This window comes from Athene noctua, chromosome 5 (assembly GCF_965140245.1).
Source record: "Athene noctua chromosome 5, bAthNoc1.hap1.1, whole genome shotgun sequence".
Lineage (NCBI taxonomy): Eukaryota > Metazoa > Chordata > Aves > Strigiformes > Strigidae > Athene > Athene noctua.
The window spans coordinates 29404831-29421712 of NC_134041.1; the positions used below are offsets into that span (position 1 = coordinate 29404831).

The following is a 16882-nucleotide window of genomic DNA, read 5'->3' on the forward strand; positions in this document are numbered from 1 at the left end:
TTAAAATAATAAATTTTAATCAAGAGCATAACTTCACTCTTACTTGCAAAAGGCTTTGCTTCCTGAACTATACTGCTTTTTTTTTTTAAAAAAGTCTAAATTGAAATAATATTAAGGGTCAGGTTTAAACCTACAAAAAGTCAGGAAATGCCACAGTTAAGAATGAAACTTTCCTGAATAATGCTACTGTACTTCGGTACATTTTAAGCTGCATTGCAAAACATAATCTAAAAATAACAACCTACCCTTAAACAAAAAGTCCTGATCACAGTTGAAGAGAATACAACTCTCCACTCAATTTCCAAGCTACCAATATTTAAAGTCAGAAGCTTAATATAAGTCTCTGTATAATATTGACAAACCTGAGATGACATTTTTTTTGGTTATGAGTATTCTAAAGTAATCTCAAGCCCTTTACTGACTGAATGAATCCAACAGATACAGCACCCAAAAATGTTAAGCCCTTTCAGCTAATCAACTACAATTTCAAGGAATATCCGTTTTTAAATAAGAACCAAGTGGAGATAACTATTCAGTTGTTATTAGTACCCAGTGAACTAAGTGGAAGGCAAAATAAATTTGCCTCAGTTCAAGACGTAAAGCTCTTCGCTGATTGCTTGATTAATTCTCCTTGTATACAGTTATTAGAAAGACTACACAATCTTTTCACTTAGAACTTTTACTTCCAGCATAACTTCCCTGATAGTTGTTAACAGACAACCTATTAAAATGCATACTTTTGTTCTTCCAATCCTTTTCTACTACAGATTGCCAATGGAATTTTACTGTACAATTCTTTGCTATTTCAGGAAGGATCCATAACAGAAACTGAGACCTAATTTTCTCCCAGACTAAAGACTTTTGATTTAACAACTAAACGCAGATACTAAAATTTGATGAAATCTACAAAACAAGCAGTGGTTTATATTGTTTTAAAAGTACTTCTAATTTGCCACTTTTGTTTTTCTCCAAAATGGTTAAGTGGGTAGGAAAACATGCCAACTTGAAGCATACACTTAAAATTTTACTTAAAGCTACAAAAATGTAAGTAAGCATATTATAAAGTCAAAGTAAGAATATTTAATGTCTTGGAATTAATTTTTCATGTGTGACTTAGCTAGTCATGAATTATGCTTAATTTTTTTTTAAGACATCTTATTCCATCTTGTTAAGCTCAAGGAGAATTTTATTCATGTAATTGATAAACTTATTTTGTACACTCCAACTTGTATATTAGCTAAAATGCATCTTTTTCTTTATGTCAAAATAGTGATGTAGAGCTAGAACACATGTATAATTACGTATTAATTTATTAATCGGTTTAATTTAAAAATTCAACACTATCCATACCTTCAGCCTTTCCATAAACTCATTGCTTTATAATCAGTTTTCAGGATGGAATTTAAGTGTTTTGCTGCTATTCTGTATGGGATATGTTTGAGAAGGGTTTGAAAGCACAAGTTTGTTGCTTACCTATGGAGGCACTAGCGAGCAACAGTGGTTTAAAAACACCATTAAAAAACAGAATCATTTATCTGTATAGAAAAGTAATACAATTATTTTTTCCCCCTTTAAGCTTCCAATGTGTTTTACACTTTTGAAACAATACCTCAATGGTGTTACAAATGTCACTGTTAAATTGGATTACAGTTACTGTATGTATTCTATATACAGGAAAGTCTAGCAAAGCAGCACATCTTGTGGTATGAAATGATGCTATTTGCATGCTTTTTATCTATAGCATAGTCTATATTTAACTGAAAAAATTTACTGAAGTTCTACAAAGTTTCGTTTTCCTACAAAGTAGAGATTTTGAGAGAAAGCTAAATAATAATATGCAAAGAAAAATACTAAAGAAATATCATGTGTGTAGCGTCAATATACTAGCAAAATAGATATAAAATGCAACCAGTTTCCTTTCCAGCACATTCTCCTTAACTGGGTTAATGTGTAAGTAGTTTCCTCCATTTACACAGAAAGATTTTTATTTTTAACATGCAAGATTATTGTACTTATCTGCTCCTAGAAACTATGTACTGTATAAACATATCCTTTATCTTGAACTGCAGTATTTCTGTGCTTCCAAGAAGAGTAAAAACATCTGGTTAAATTACTATGTGCAAGTACAATATGCAGGCAAAATCCTGTGCGAATTGCATATAAAATAAACTATGACTTCAATCCTTTTTGTTTTTCCAAATGTGCAGTGTGACCAGTCTGTTGAAATCGTATCTCTGATACATGTCAGCACAGTGATATTAACTGATGTACCAAAATGCTTCTTTTCTGAATAAAATCAAGTTCTGTTCTTGTTCTACAGCTCCCAATGTTTTAAAGTTTAATTCTGTTATGTGTGTTCCCCCCAAAGTCCCCCAAACTGGAATGGTACAAACTGTTGCGCACCAGCGGTGATGGCTCCAAGGGACTGGCTGGACGGAGTTGTCATGTGTCTGCCTGTCTACACTTGCTGTGCAGAACATCCTCTCACCTGTACAGCAGGCACAGACAGGCAGTCGCATGACAACCCAGCCTGAGGTACAGTCGCCAGTGGGAAACCGCTCTGACACACCAGAGCATCTTCACCAACAGCTCCAGCCAAGAGTCACTCTGGATCTCAGACGGCCGGTCAGTAACTAAGCCGCGTACTGCAACCCACCTAGAGTCAAACCAACACTGCCTATAAAATACAATAAAACCCACTGCTGAAATTTTTACTGTGCTTCCTATAGTACTCTTTTCCTAGTTGTTCTCATTAACTCACTAACAGTAAATTTTGTTTATACGCAGCTTTGCAGCACCATTGTATGTTTCGTCCTCCCATTTACTTCTCAGGCGTAGCTCAAGCAACTCATTATTATGTTATTGTTGGTATAAAAATCACTAACATTCCTGCTAGCCACAGAAGCCAAGAGCAGCTTGCTTTGTGGCAAGTTAATTCTATAAACAGACAATATCAGACCTTAGAGTAACTTCACTCCTTTCCACTCTCTCACCTTCTCACTTACTTTCATATCTCCTTCCCAAACCACACAGGATTTTACAATTGGGAATGAACTGTGAAATTATAATACAAACTGCATCTATCACTAGATGGATGTATAAAATGGAAATATTTTAACTGGAAATAAGACTAAAGGGAATTTTTCTAACAAATGTAAATTTCACATTTTTAGAAGTTTTTCTCCTAGAGCCCAGCTTGACAGCCTTTGCACACCAATAATGCCAGTGAAATCTCTGGATGCTTTAGAAAGAATGAGATCACATTCTTTACACCACTTTACAAACAGCATCCCTCCGTTTACAACAAAGACCTTTTTGATTCCCAAGCTAGAATAGTGTTCCACATTCCCAAAGTCCATTTTATCCTAACGTAGAAGTGGCTAATTCACAAACTTCAAATTTGCAGGTTGACTCTCAAATAAACCTTAACACAAAAGCTTACAGCTTTTTTCACTACTTAAAGCAGTAACAAATGAGAACTAAAATGCTTTTAATTTTTTTTTTGTGTGTGTGTAGGTATGCCTTATAATACTTTAGCTAGTATTACATGGAATACTCTATGAATGAACACTCTTATTTGTGAGGTCGATGAATGTGCTAACCTTGCACTTATTTACAACAGCCTTAAAGTGGCACACAGGATTTTTCTTGCTTGATTTTAAGCAAATGGAAAAGCACAAAATAATGGTTCTGGTCACTCACCAATATTGTAAACACAAGCAACTGCATGCAAGATCAGAAATAATCCAGATTAGCATTCAGGTAACTGATACTATAACTGCTTTATCCACACTGTTCAAACATTAGCTTGGTATTTCCATATTTATAAGCCTAAAAAAGCATTCTTGGGCACTGATTCCCATCTCATCAGGAATAAAATCCTGTTGTGATTGAGAAGTAACAGAACCGTGTCAAGAAACCAATCATTTCTTTTGTAATACTGATATCATACAACAAATTCTGAAATCTTTTGCCAAAGTAACTTGCTTCAAAATGCATTCCACAGTGAATTCTTTATTTAGAAAAGCTGCAGCTCACAAATAAAGAAAATAATTTACATCCTTCTAATGGCACTAGCAAGCAACCACTTGCATTCAGAGAGTGATTTTCAACTCAGAGTAAATTGTAGACTACAGAAAAAGGGCTCAGTTTACACTAGAGAGGGGTATGTACAGCCCTAGAGTTCCTAGCAAGCACTATAGCTTTGTGAAGTACATTGTCAGAGCTCATGGGTATGCAAGCTGCTCTAACATTCCTTACTCAGGGGTAGAGGAGCAGGGGGAACAAGCTCAACACTGTGGCAGAATGAAGGTGAGACCTGACTTTCTGCATCTTCTGCTGCAGCTGTGATGAAGAGGCTCTTGCTACTGTGCAAGGAATGCAGAAGTGACCAGCCCAGGTGGGAGGCACGGGGATCTGAACTCCCTATGACCTCAGAGTGTGCACAGCCATACTGAGCCCAGGCACAGTCCAGACACATAAACATGGGTATCACTTCACACATCACTGAAGACTACATATCTTACCAGGGTGAAAATACAACAGCATGCAGCCATTTCAATAATCATCTGAGAACAGGATGTGACAACCAACAAACCAAGCTGAAAGTGAGGAGAACATTTTAAGGAGACAAAATGTAATTATAAAAACTGGAATTCAGCCAGGAGATCAAATATCTGCTGTTTTATTTTGAGAAGCCAGTAGTTCTGTTTCTGAAAAAAGTCACTGGTCTTTTGATTAACCTAATGGACGAGCTGTACCTTTGACCACCTTCCGAAAGTATCTAATGCAGAGCTTAATTTTTTTAAGTCCTACTGAGAAAGGCCCAGAAAAGAAAAAAAAACACAACAAAACAACATAACCTTGTGAACACTTTCCCAAGACAGAATAATCAAATTAAACAGCAAATCTGTACTTAAGAGGGAATTTTTTTCCACAAGCAAAGCATAGAATATTGTACTGCTATCTTTTCTTACCACTCTAAAAAATTCCTGAGCGATCTCCCATATTGGCCTGAATGAACTACTGGTATTTTCATGACTCCCAAAACACAACTGCTTGGTAATTAAGAGACAGTTTAAGAAATGCATATGGAAATCAGACAGCAACCAATTCCCTCCACATACCATTCTGAGATTCCCAGGTGACACTCTCAAGCACACTATCAAAACAATTTATTTTTAAGTTGCATAGCAGAAGACATTCCATAGATATCTTCAGGATTTTTTACATTGCACACTGAACAAAGATCAGACTCAAAAAAGCAACACTAAAGCTACCTCAAAAATTGCCACAGCACACCTTAGATGCACCTCCAAGTGCTTAAGATAGAACATAGCATGGGGTGCTAATCTCACCGCATCACTTATTTTAGTTACAGGTACCAAATTTAAGACAAGTTCCAGTAGTTTCAAGATAGATCACAAAAACCAACAGCTTCAAATTTTAAAATTCATAACACCACCTTTGCATTTAATTCATTTTTATGTCATTGCAATAAAATGCTTCAAATAATATTTCAGTAATCTGAAAATAAAACTCTCCCTCTTGACACTTACCACTTTGCTCCTCCCCTCTGTCTGACACACACTCATTTTCCTGTTACAGTAAATTCATGTGAATCCTTTTAAGTCTTAAATAAAGTGGCAAGGGGCAAAATCTTCATGATTAACCTAATTTGTCCCTCAATCTTGAGGTCTATCCCAAAATGGCTACTGACTCAGGAAAAAAACACTACTGACCAGCGCAGTTTTCCCCAGCCACTGTATTACTGAAGTAACTACCTATGACAAGTACCACATTCTGGATTCGCAGGACTCGGCAAAACTCTGGCTTATGTACATGCAGTGCAGGACCCCTACCCAGCGGTTCTAGAAAATCCACTGCAGCGAAATATTGAGGTTTAAAAGAATATGAATTGTCTGCACAGACCCCATCAATCAGGTCCCTGTTTTGCTGAGATAAGCCAGTGTTTTGATTATTACTTAAAATAAGATGGAAAGATTAAGTGATGTTTTAGAGCTCATTTAAAACTCTCTTTACCTGTGCCTCCTTCATCCAGTGAACTGGTTCACCCTAAAAATCACTAAAGTTTTGCTGAAAACATTTAACTTAAAAAAAAAATCTGAAAACAGGTTTTTTTAAAAAAATTGTAGCCCAGTTTTTCTAAGAAAACCAACATAAACCTTAAAAAAACCCTACAAGGGCTTTACTGCAAGGCTGATAGTGCACACAGTAATTCCATTTTAACCTTCAAAAATTAACAAAACTGATGGAGTTTTGGATAGCACGTGTCATTACCAACACTGTTGGAAAAATATTTAAACAGAACAGACAAGCCACCTAACAACATATTCAAGAAAGTAAACAACCTTGATGTCCTGTTCATCACAGAAATGCTTCTTCCATTTCTCATATCATTCACCTCATATTTACTCAGCAGCAGTGACATTTCTTACCAAGGTGCATTTTTTTGTCATATTTGAAAATTCGCACCAACCAGTCACAGAACTCTGCAGACAGGCTTTTCATCCTCTCAGAATATGAGGATGGAGAACAATTGTTATCATTAAATCAACTGCTGTAGTTACTTTTAGAAGTAATTTTACCTAGACTTATTGTAGATGTGCAAGAGCAATCTGAACAGGCATAGGACAATAACCAAACCATTCCAAAACAGGCTTGCTTTTCTTTTTTTAGACCAATGTGTGGAAACCACAGGAAGAGAGGAAAAAAGTAAACCTAAACCCAAACAAAACCACCCCACACAACACCCTGTATTCATGTTATCAACATTTCAACAGAAGTCTTAGAGGGTCAGCATTCTCCATGAATCAAAAGCAGAAAATTTACAAAACACAGGTAAAACCTTAGAAGATTCTTACAGTTCAAGTCTGTAGAAGCTGATTTAATATTTTAAGCTGCTATCAGAAAAGTGAATAAATACTGGGGTTTTTCCCCCCAACAGAAAAAAAGTTCTTCATTCCTTACCTCATCATCTTTATACCAGGACAAACTTTCTGCAGTTAAAACGAACCAGTATTCCTTGGATCCTCCTTTCATGATGCCAATATTGTTGATGGTCAGCCAGCCTTTCCGGATTACCTGTGCAGAGGTGCAGTCAGGCACAAGTTTAGTTCATTACACACTTGACATAATCCTGCTGTTGCATTCATTCTTTCAAATAAAGAATTACTAAATAAAAACAGGCACATTTTTTCAGTCTCTGGCATATTCAAGAGTTTTTGCGGGTACCTATCATTCAAGGAAAAAAAAAATTAACAAAGTGAATACAGTTCATTCAAAAGGCTGGAGAAGGAGAAGCCTAAATATTATTATATTGTATGGTACTTACAGCATGTATAACTTCATCAAGGATAGTGTAAACTTGAAGATATTTATTTGCTGTATAATAACAAATTGTAAAAGTCCATACAACTTTATATATGACTGTTCTGTTCTAGTCTAATTGTCAAGGTCATTTGTAAAGTTGAATACCAGAAAAAGCCCTTAGATTCTGGCAAAGCAAGTGGCTTCTGGCACGCATTGGGAATTTTCAGAAGGGGTTGAATTAAGTAACAAAGTGGGCAGATCTACAGTTAATTTGAAATTAAGGTAGGAAGTGGTTAGGAGAGGTATATGAAAGCTATTTTCTCCTCATAATGTAGAAGAGGAAAAGAGGAAACAAATACCTAAGGCAGCAAAAAAAAATCAGGAGAAAAATGGGTAAAGCAGAACTTCATAAAGTAAGTACAAGCCAAAGATGGGAACAGCATACATATAAATATTAAGGCCAGAAGGCTACATCACACAAAGAGAAAGAGGGACAAAAGAAAACTTAGGAGGAATGAAACAACTCCAGTGGCAAAGAAGAGACAATTGTCATGAGAACTGGTTTATGGATCATATAGAAGTGCTCAGAGAAATTCTTCAGAACTCTCTCAAGTCCCACAAGCATGGACTTGTGTGATCAAACACGAGTTTCCTTTTGCTTTGAGAGAAATACACAACTGTAACATTCCTCTCATAGGACTTTACAAGACTAGTAACTCCAGTATCAACAGATAACCAGAGGAAAATATCGATCAATATTTTGTCATCTATTCATTGTCATCTATGAAAGTTTCAGAATCAGAATTCACTCCCGTTCAGCATGCACATTCACATAAACTCCCTGAAAAACACCTTTAGTATTGCACAGAGCAAGGAACTAAGTTACATTTCATAACTAAACAAAGAGATCAGAAGTTGCACCTGAAAAGCTGCTAAGAGTATTGGTAATGCACATAATCCAAGAGTATCAATTCCATTTCAATTAAGATCATCATGTTTTCCCATTTACTACCAACCAGGCCAGCAGCGTAAGAAAACCACTGAAGAACCAAAACCAGTCTGCAGGTTTTCAGCCTGTAAGAAAATCACTAAGAAAGCATCAATTTGGTTCTGAAGATTCAGTAAACTATGAGAGAACTGACCATAACTACTGTAGAGAGACTCAATGGTATAGCACAAGCAGATTAGATGGAATAGCCTGTACAACAAATGTTTCTGCAGAAGTTTTGTTTGATTAGTTTGGGGTTTTTTTATATTTATGTTCATTGGGCAGGACAAAAGAAGTGGAGGAGGGGCACTACTGAGTACAAATAGACATGGAATGCTCTCCAAATACAAGGGAAACATAATGGTGAACTTGATTACTCAAATCCTCATTTTATTTTATGATGTTTATTGAACTAAGCTTTTAACAGGGAACAAGCAACATGCACATATAGCCAGTGTACTTGGCCTTCAGGCAGCTGCCACAGAACAAGTTTTGGAACCAAGCTAATTTAATTTTTTTCTGCACTGAACTACACAAATGCAAATGAAAGGAATTTTAGGAAAATTCCAGGAAATTAAGGTTTCCCAACCACCTGAACTTAACTCCACAACAAGGTCAGCTATATTTGTAAAGCAGAGTAAACGCTTCACTGCAAATGTGCAAAGGTAGTTATTCCCATGACAAACTGAAATAAGAGGATGCTGTTGAACCATGCTGTCTGCGATCAAAAATACTGTGATGCTCCCTATAAAGCACATATCCACATAAGGAAGCACAGGAAGCTGGGCCAGCACGCTACTGAAAACTGGTTTGGACATATCTTAGGGTAAAAGATTTGAAGGCAGATGTCACAGTGGGTATAAAGAGGTGCTTTCTAGAAACAAACCAGTAAGAAATACCTCAGTAGCATGTTCAAGAACCTTACAGGTGATGAACACTTAAAAGAGAAGGTAAGTAGCACTCTCAGCTTATTCCATTCAGTGTTTTCCTTCATCATTACCACAGATCTTGTAGCATGTTCCTAAGAGTCAAATTTCTCAATCTGTCAAGAACGCATTTGTGGTAGAGGTCTCAGAGTAGACCAAGCCAAAATTTTAAGATCTAAACTATACAAGCCATTTAATAAGAAATGAAGCTTTTAATACTCCTAGTGTAGGAACTACACTAATTACATATCTCCAAAAGACTGTCTTGCTCCAGTCCAACACATCTCCCCATAGATGCATAACCATCACTGGCTGTGGACAGAAACAAGCTGACTTGTTAATACAAACACTTGCCAGTTGTTTCCTCAAAAATCCTGTGTGCTGAGGACTAGATGCAGCTGTTATTTCCACACAACATAGCATGAAGAGCAGGGCACCACCAGGCTGTAGCAGTAACTTGGGTACGTGTTTTTCACGTACAAACTTCTAGACCTGTTTATCTATACCCCTCTGGGAAAAGAAAGTACTGTGTTCCCTAAAATATGATGGACAGTAAACCAGATCATAATTACCCAAAATACTTGGAAGCAGTTCCAGGGAACATCAAGAGAGAGAAGATGAGCTTAGTGTGGTAAGCCTCATGTTCTTTATATTTTTTTCCTGTTTTTCAGGCACATTTGGTAACTACAAAAAGCTACACTTTCAAAATTGTACCAGCATTGGGCTCAGAGGGGAGGGAGATGTCAGATCAACATCTAAGTGCAATACAAAATGAGATTAAGCAACATAGTTTTACTTTCCAGGGAAGCTGAATTACACCTCAGACTCCAGCCAATTTATCAAAAAATAACTCAAGCTGTACTTTAGAAATAAGCATACTTCGATGGGCAGTAAGTGGCAAAGATTTTCAAAGAGACTTTTGAAGTTGAAGAAACTCTGATGGGGGGGTGTGTTTTTTAAAGTATTGCATTAGCTATGTTTTTTCATATTTCAGCTTGAAAAATTAGTGTGCTTCATTCTTGTTTTCACTAGTACATTTTCTGGTTGGTTAGATTTAAATAGATCCATTTCAGTATTTTCTATCATATTTCTAAATGTCACTCCGTGTGAACCGGATATTAGTGACATGAGTTATGAGCTTCAGGAAGGTGAAAAATATGGGCATTGCCAGAAGCTAGTGAAGACAATATTCTGACCGGTAGTTAGACTCCATGTACAGGATGAACAAGAGATGACACAGTTCCTTCCTTCAGGGTCCTGATACCTAATCTGGGTGTCTGAAAAATGAAACTTAGACGGTATGAATGCACATGAACAAGCCAGAAGGAAGTAATTTTCTGATAGTTCAGCTGCACAAAACCCAAACCATTTCTGTTGTTCTTACTCTCCACCACTTCATGGATAAACAGGAAAGCAGGATTTGACACAATAGGTACATTTTATGTATTGCTGTGTGACTTATTCATTCCATTAAATCAAATAAGGTATTTGTAGAAAAAATACATTTGAAAATCAGAAAGTGTACAATTTCTTTAAAATAAGTATTTGAAAGATGATTTCAAGATAAGTGAACTTGACTGGGCAGACAGAAATACAAGTGTGAAAATCACGAGGCTGGCTACTTCCACAACAATACAAGCAGCAGCATTTGTGGAGTTAACATAACTCTCTATTATAGTTGTCTTATGTAACTCAATTGAAATAATTCTTAACACGCAACTCCCCAAACTACTGTATCTTATTATCACTCTCATAATGTGTTACCAAATAGTAAGCACACAGAGAATAAAAATGGCAAAAACTACTCTGTGAGGTATCCTTACAAGCTATTGGTTCTTTGGGTTCAAATATGAAGATCTCACTCTACAGAGGCTAAAAAGAAGCAACTGGTTAGAGGGGAAACCTAATACACTATTTCACTGTAATTTACAAAATGTCAGAGCATAAACTGATCGTATCTGTTCTGATACTGAAGATACAACCAAGATCTTGGGACCTTCTTTTCCCAAAAATTGCTGCACAATATATTGCATAACTTAAAAATAACAACAGTAGGTTCAGTCCTAAACACATGTACTTTAAAGAAAAAATTAGTCTTTACTGAAGCAAAACACTTTGTAGCGAAGAAACTGAAACATACTTCCAAATGTAGTTAAACAAAGACTGAAGTGATTAAGTTAATCATGAGGAAATCTTAACCTAGAAAATAAGTATAGTTAAAGGCCATTTAGAACACCAATACATCTCTGGTCTTGATAAGGTGAAAATTCAACAGCAGCATGTCTCATTCAAGGATATTTCAAAATTTAGCATCTTGTGGTTGTCCATGGGCACCACCTCTTTTACAGAAACAGTGGGATTTCTTAACAGAACAGCCTTGCCATGAGTTTTCATGACCACCTCACTGACCCTGGCACAAGTTTTTATTTCCATCTACTTCCTTAAAAAAATTCTGTAAACACATTTTTTTTCCTGGGTCATGCAAGGTAACAGGATTTAAGTATATCTGAAGAAAAGAAGCAGCAAAATATGCTACAAAGCAGGATTAAAAAGAAAAAAAGAGGTTACTAGGGAAAAAGTTAATTAGCACTATAGTTCAGGCCAACTGATGGGGTCTGAATGCTACTCGTGTCCAGAAGTGAATCAGGTTGCTGGTGTAAGGTTGTAAAAGGGACAGGTCAAACAACACTTTCAAACCCAAACCTCCAAACCACTTGGACAGTGACTTGAAACTCATAGTTCAGATAAACCCCTTCTCTAATTACAGGGGCTACTTCAAGCACAGCACCAGATTTTGCCACAGAAGTAAAACACAAAAAAGAATTTTGTATAAATTACATATACTTATATAATTAACTCTATTATATGTACTCAATAATTTTAGTATCTTGCATTATGACACACAGAGTATCAACTGGGCACATGGAGCAAAGACACCTTCATCTTCAAAGGTTTATCATGAAGGGAAGCTTTAAACACTAAATTTTAGTCACCAAAACAAATCTCAACACACAAAATACAGAGTTAAGAGTGGGTGAGCTTTCAGGACCAGATCTTGCTAGTGTGCTGTGTAAAACCAAGCATTACACTGATTATTTCAAGCAAATTAGAAGACAGACTAACCTGTGGCTTAAAAAGAAACTTTGTGGAGTCAGGTCAAAACCTCAGGCGGTAGCAAAGAAAAGACAAACAGAAAAGGCCAAAGTTTAAGCGTGAGAGGATAAATTAGTAGAGGGAAAAGAAGCAAAAAACATGTTAAGAGGAATGGGCATTACACTTCTTCCAAAAATGCAATATTGCTGTGCTCATCTTATTTCTGAGATACACAGAAATAGTTATCTGCATCATTCCAGTTCAAAGCAAGCTACAAAAAAAGAAAAGCAATGGATTGCAAATGAGCATCCTGCTATTTTGGGAAAATGATCTTGATCTCCCAAGAGATTCAATTCAGCTGCTCTTAGAATCAGTGCTGCCTAGTCCTTTTTCCTTTATTGAACATTAGTTTCAGTTTATTTGAAATAATAACGTAATTTGATAATGTGGCAACAAACTGGAAAAACATCTATGTTTTCATCATAGATATTAGCAAAGAATGCACACAATAGAGATTTACTTCTTACACCTAACCATCACTGAACCAAGAGTAACTTGTTATAAAATTAACTACTGTTTAGACAATTAATTCTAATTAGTAATATTAAAGGCATTCACATATTTATTTACTCATGAGGTGGAAGGGTTAGAAAGGAATCTGTCCATGATATATTGATGCTCCTGGTGCTATGAAAAGAATACTAAAAAGGCTTTAAATATTTTAAAGTTTATTAATAAAATTCACTTTTTCTATCAGAAGTAACTCGTGTACTTACATAAACAAAATACCAAGAACAGTACCTGTACCCATAAACAGCATGTTTATTTACGTAAGAGCTAATGTTTCCTTTTGGTCACAAGAAACTTATTTGCTCACCTTTCAATGAGGTTTACTATGAATAGAGGCACTTACATCAGATAAAAACTGCTTTCCAGTTATATAATAAAATAAACACCAGTTAGTCATTTTAGTTTGAGAAACTCAGTAAATTACAAAAATATTAAATCAAAGTTTTCTACAACATTTTAAGTTATACTAGTTCATACTTGTAACAGCAGGTTAGTGGCAGTTAAGTGATGAACTGCAATTATACTTTGTTGAGGAAGTGTTATAGACAAGACACTTTTAACATTAAATAGTTTAGTAGCAAGTATTTAACAAACCAAGGAGTTAGAGACAAACTTTGCCCTCTGAGAAGCTAAATGAAAAAGCAACAATAAAGCTTACAGAACTTAGCTCGTACAATTTGCCTTGAAGGCGGTAGATTGGTTCCCTGAAATAGCAAATTGCAAAAATGAAGTTTTATTTTGGAAACATTTTCTCATTCTTTTCAACTCCAAACAATTAACTTACAAACATCTGTTTATTATCTTTAAAATAAAAGGTTCAGCAAAGTCCTTTATACCAAAAGTAATCAAGTTTCAACATTTAATTTAAAACACCAAGCTTTTTCTCCACTTCTTTAGAGACAAAACATTCACTTAATTAAAAAATCATTCATTTTATTTGTGTATTTTGAAGAGTGAGATAATTGGTCGATTTTCCTTTTATGGGCCACTCCAAAGTGATGACAGTTGTTGTGCTTGACACATGTTCCAGCACAGCTAGATAAGAATATCTCCCCTCAGAGGGAAGAGAGCAGTCTTTGAAGCCACTTTAGTGTTTAGACCTTTCAACTTTTTTCATTTTAGTCCAAACCATATATTACATCAAAAATGCCACTCATGCTGGTCAAGCTATGGGGGACCATCACATCCAAGAAGTTAATGGATTAATTAACATTTCAAAAATAACTAGTAGTTTCTTGGTGGAAGGAAGAGGTTGGATTTCTAGCCCAAAAAAGATGACTAAGTTTTAGAAAAATGCTAGAATTCTCATCTACAACAGCAGACTTTCTGAAATGTCAGGTTTATCACCTGGGGGATCTAAACTCAGAGGTCACATTTGAAAACCTCAACCTTTCACCTCCTAAGCATTGTTTGACCAAATTGCACATGAAAACATGAGGAAGACATTCAATACTTGTAATTATTTATACAAAATTTCATTGCCTATTTTTACTAGAATTTTCTTTTCTTTAAAAGTACATAGTAACTCCATAACATTTTCTCTCTGTTTAAGACTTTGCAAAACCCTCACAGTGAGCAGAAACCCTCAAAGTTGTAGCATTTTCATTACTTTCACCTCATATAAAAAAAAAAAGGACTGATCCTCTGAAGTACTGAGCACCCCTGGCCCACACAAAAGCAAAGAAAGCAGCAAAGCTCGGGAGCACTTAGCATTTTGTAGAATCAATCCCATATTCTTATGTGATAAAAAGAAACAAGTAATTTCATTAATGAATCTCAGTGAAAATGCCAATTAATCTGAGACCATCAACCAGTTATTATTTGTTTACTTTGAGAAAGGCCTGTGGTACACAGTTAACATCTTTGTGAAGTCAACTGAAAGTTTTCAGAAGAGGTAAAGGCAAATCTGCTTTTGCTTGCTGAATTGCCCCTTCACTGCTATTAAACTGTGAACATATAAGAACTAGTAAAACAATTATGACAAAGCACACGCAAGCAAGTACTCACCAGCATTTTGGATTCTGAAATTCACAAGTTTGCAGTTAATGACAAAATACACTGATGTGTAACATGAAAGATTCAATGCACTAAATGTCATGGGAGGGGAGACACTAACCAGCAGTGCAAGCAGTAGCAGAAATATTAAACAATAAATGATGATAACAGTGAAAGTCAGGTGGCTCTGAAAAATTCAGAAAACAAGATGATGATAACGCATTTTATATGTCTGAAGCAGAAAAGGTATATGATACACTTACAGCAAATAAATGCAGCCAAGAAAACCAAACAGCTTGGATTAACTTGCACATGCCATTATCCATTCTCTGTTAGGTGCCTACCTGATTTCCCACTGCACTTTTGTTAACCTGACTGCTTCTTTGTTGGGCACTAAGGGAAGCAGAGGAAAAGAGTTACACTGAAGAAACTTGAACTAAGCCATTTCCCAAGGAATAGATTTTAGCAGTAATAGTTACTTCTGATTCCAGCACAGAAAGCCATAAGAACAAAGAAACACAGCAAAACCATTGCATATATATGCATATTTCAACTACTTTTTCTTACAGTATAGGAATGCCTGCTTAGGACAGAAGGGACATGCACAGCAGACAGGTCCTACTAATCATCTCCTTTGTAACAACATCCTACTTGGATTGGTAAAGGTTACTAAAGCACAGAGGAAATTATGGCTCGTGTGGGTAACTTGGGAAGCATTAGCCTCTAGAAATAGTCAAGAGACAAAAAAGCAAGCTATTTCTGTTATTTAGTGCAGTACAACAAAATCCTCCCCTGCTAGAGGGTCCTTAATAGCTTTGTCTTGACTGGTTTGGATATTTTTCTAATACTTCTATGCACTTTGAGGGTATAAATATAACCAATGCAGGAAGCAGTCACAAAGCTGGTTTGAAAAGCTGCAATCTTATAAGCATAGAGCATATTTGAAATTAAAACATATTTCAAATATTTTGCTCAATTCTCCAAATCTGGTAATCCCATTTCCTGAAACAAAACATGTTCCTGTCTCAAAAACATCCAAGTTGTCATTAATTCTAAAATTTGCATTTGCATTATGTGGTGGTTTGAAAGTGTTAGGCCACAAAATTAAAATATTGCTGGAAACAGGAGAAAAGTGTTCAACCAGCAGGCTTTGGCTGCTTGATCATCTAAGCAGCCACTTGTGACAGGAATTTCTGTTTGGATAGATTATACCATTTCAGCAGGCAGTGATTAACTGTAGAAAGAAGCATACATATTAGATCAGCTACAAATGCTGCCCTGAAAGAGTATGAAAGTTGTGCTTGGATCACAGGCTACAGGCCAATGCTGCAACTGTTCTGCTCACAACTGTTCTTCCAAAGAATTCCTGGAGTATCACTCAGCCCTGTCCCAATTCTGATCCTGCCCATTGGACCATACTCTATCAAACCAGCAATCCACATGCTGTCTGTGAGAAGATCCACAAGGTCATTTATTCCATGTGCCTATTCACTGGGCTTAGCTCTCAATCATCCAGATCCTATTGGCCAAATAACACTGCATGTCCCTGGTGCATTGTCTGAGTTGCATAAGCTTTGGTGCATAAATTACAATTAAATAACCCACATACAGAAAACACAGCACTAACTCTTCACTAATTCCAATCTGTTGTTTGAGAAACACACATGAGATGGTTTTAGGAAACCTAATTGCCATTCTTTTGGTTTGGGGTTTGGGGTTTTGGTTATTTTTTAAAATTTTATTTTATTGCCTTAGGAAAGCTAATTAGACCATTAACATCCTACTAAGAAACCCACACCTTTTAGAAACAGCCCAGCAATTGGTCCGCTCTTTAGTGTTCTAAAGACAAATTACTCATGTAAATTGAAACATGTAGCTATGTCTGAGTTACACCAACTGGAAACAACTCAGTCGCAACATTTTACCACCCATTCTGCCAAATTAGACAAACATTAATATTCTAAGATTTCATAACTTC

At 36.0% G+C, this 16882-nt stretch overlaps 1 protein-coding gene across 12 annotated transcripts in view; it reads right to left on the bottom strand.

Moving 5' to 3' along the window:
• Positions 1-16882, bottom strand: part of DNM3 (dynamin 3) — a 183812-nt gene that overhangs the window by 117293 nt on the left and 49637 nt on the right. For 10 of the 12 annotated variants that reach the window (XR_012633697.1, XR_012633699.1, XR_012633698.1 and 7 more), the window contains exons 13-15: positions 15249-15297; positions 13584-13613; positions 6991-7104 (exon numbers count right to left, since the gene is read on the bottom strand). Coding sequence is in view for 9 of the 12 variants with exons in the window: in XM_074906854.1 (XP_074762955.1) it covers positions 6991-7104; positions 13584-13613; positions 15249-15297 (193 nt within the window). In the remaining 3 variants the exon portion in view is untranslated. The remainder of the gene's footprint in view (positions 1-6990; positions 7105-13583; positions 13614-15248; positions 15298-16882) is intronic. The other 2 variants (XM_074906853.1, XM_074906851.1) reach the window with 1 other exon arrangement.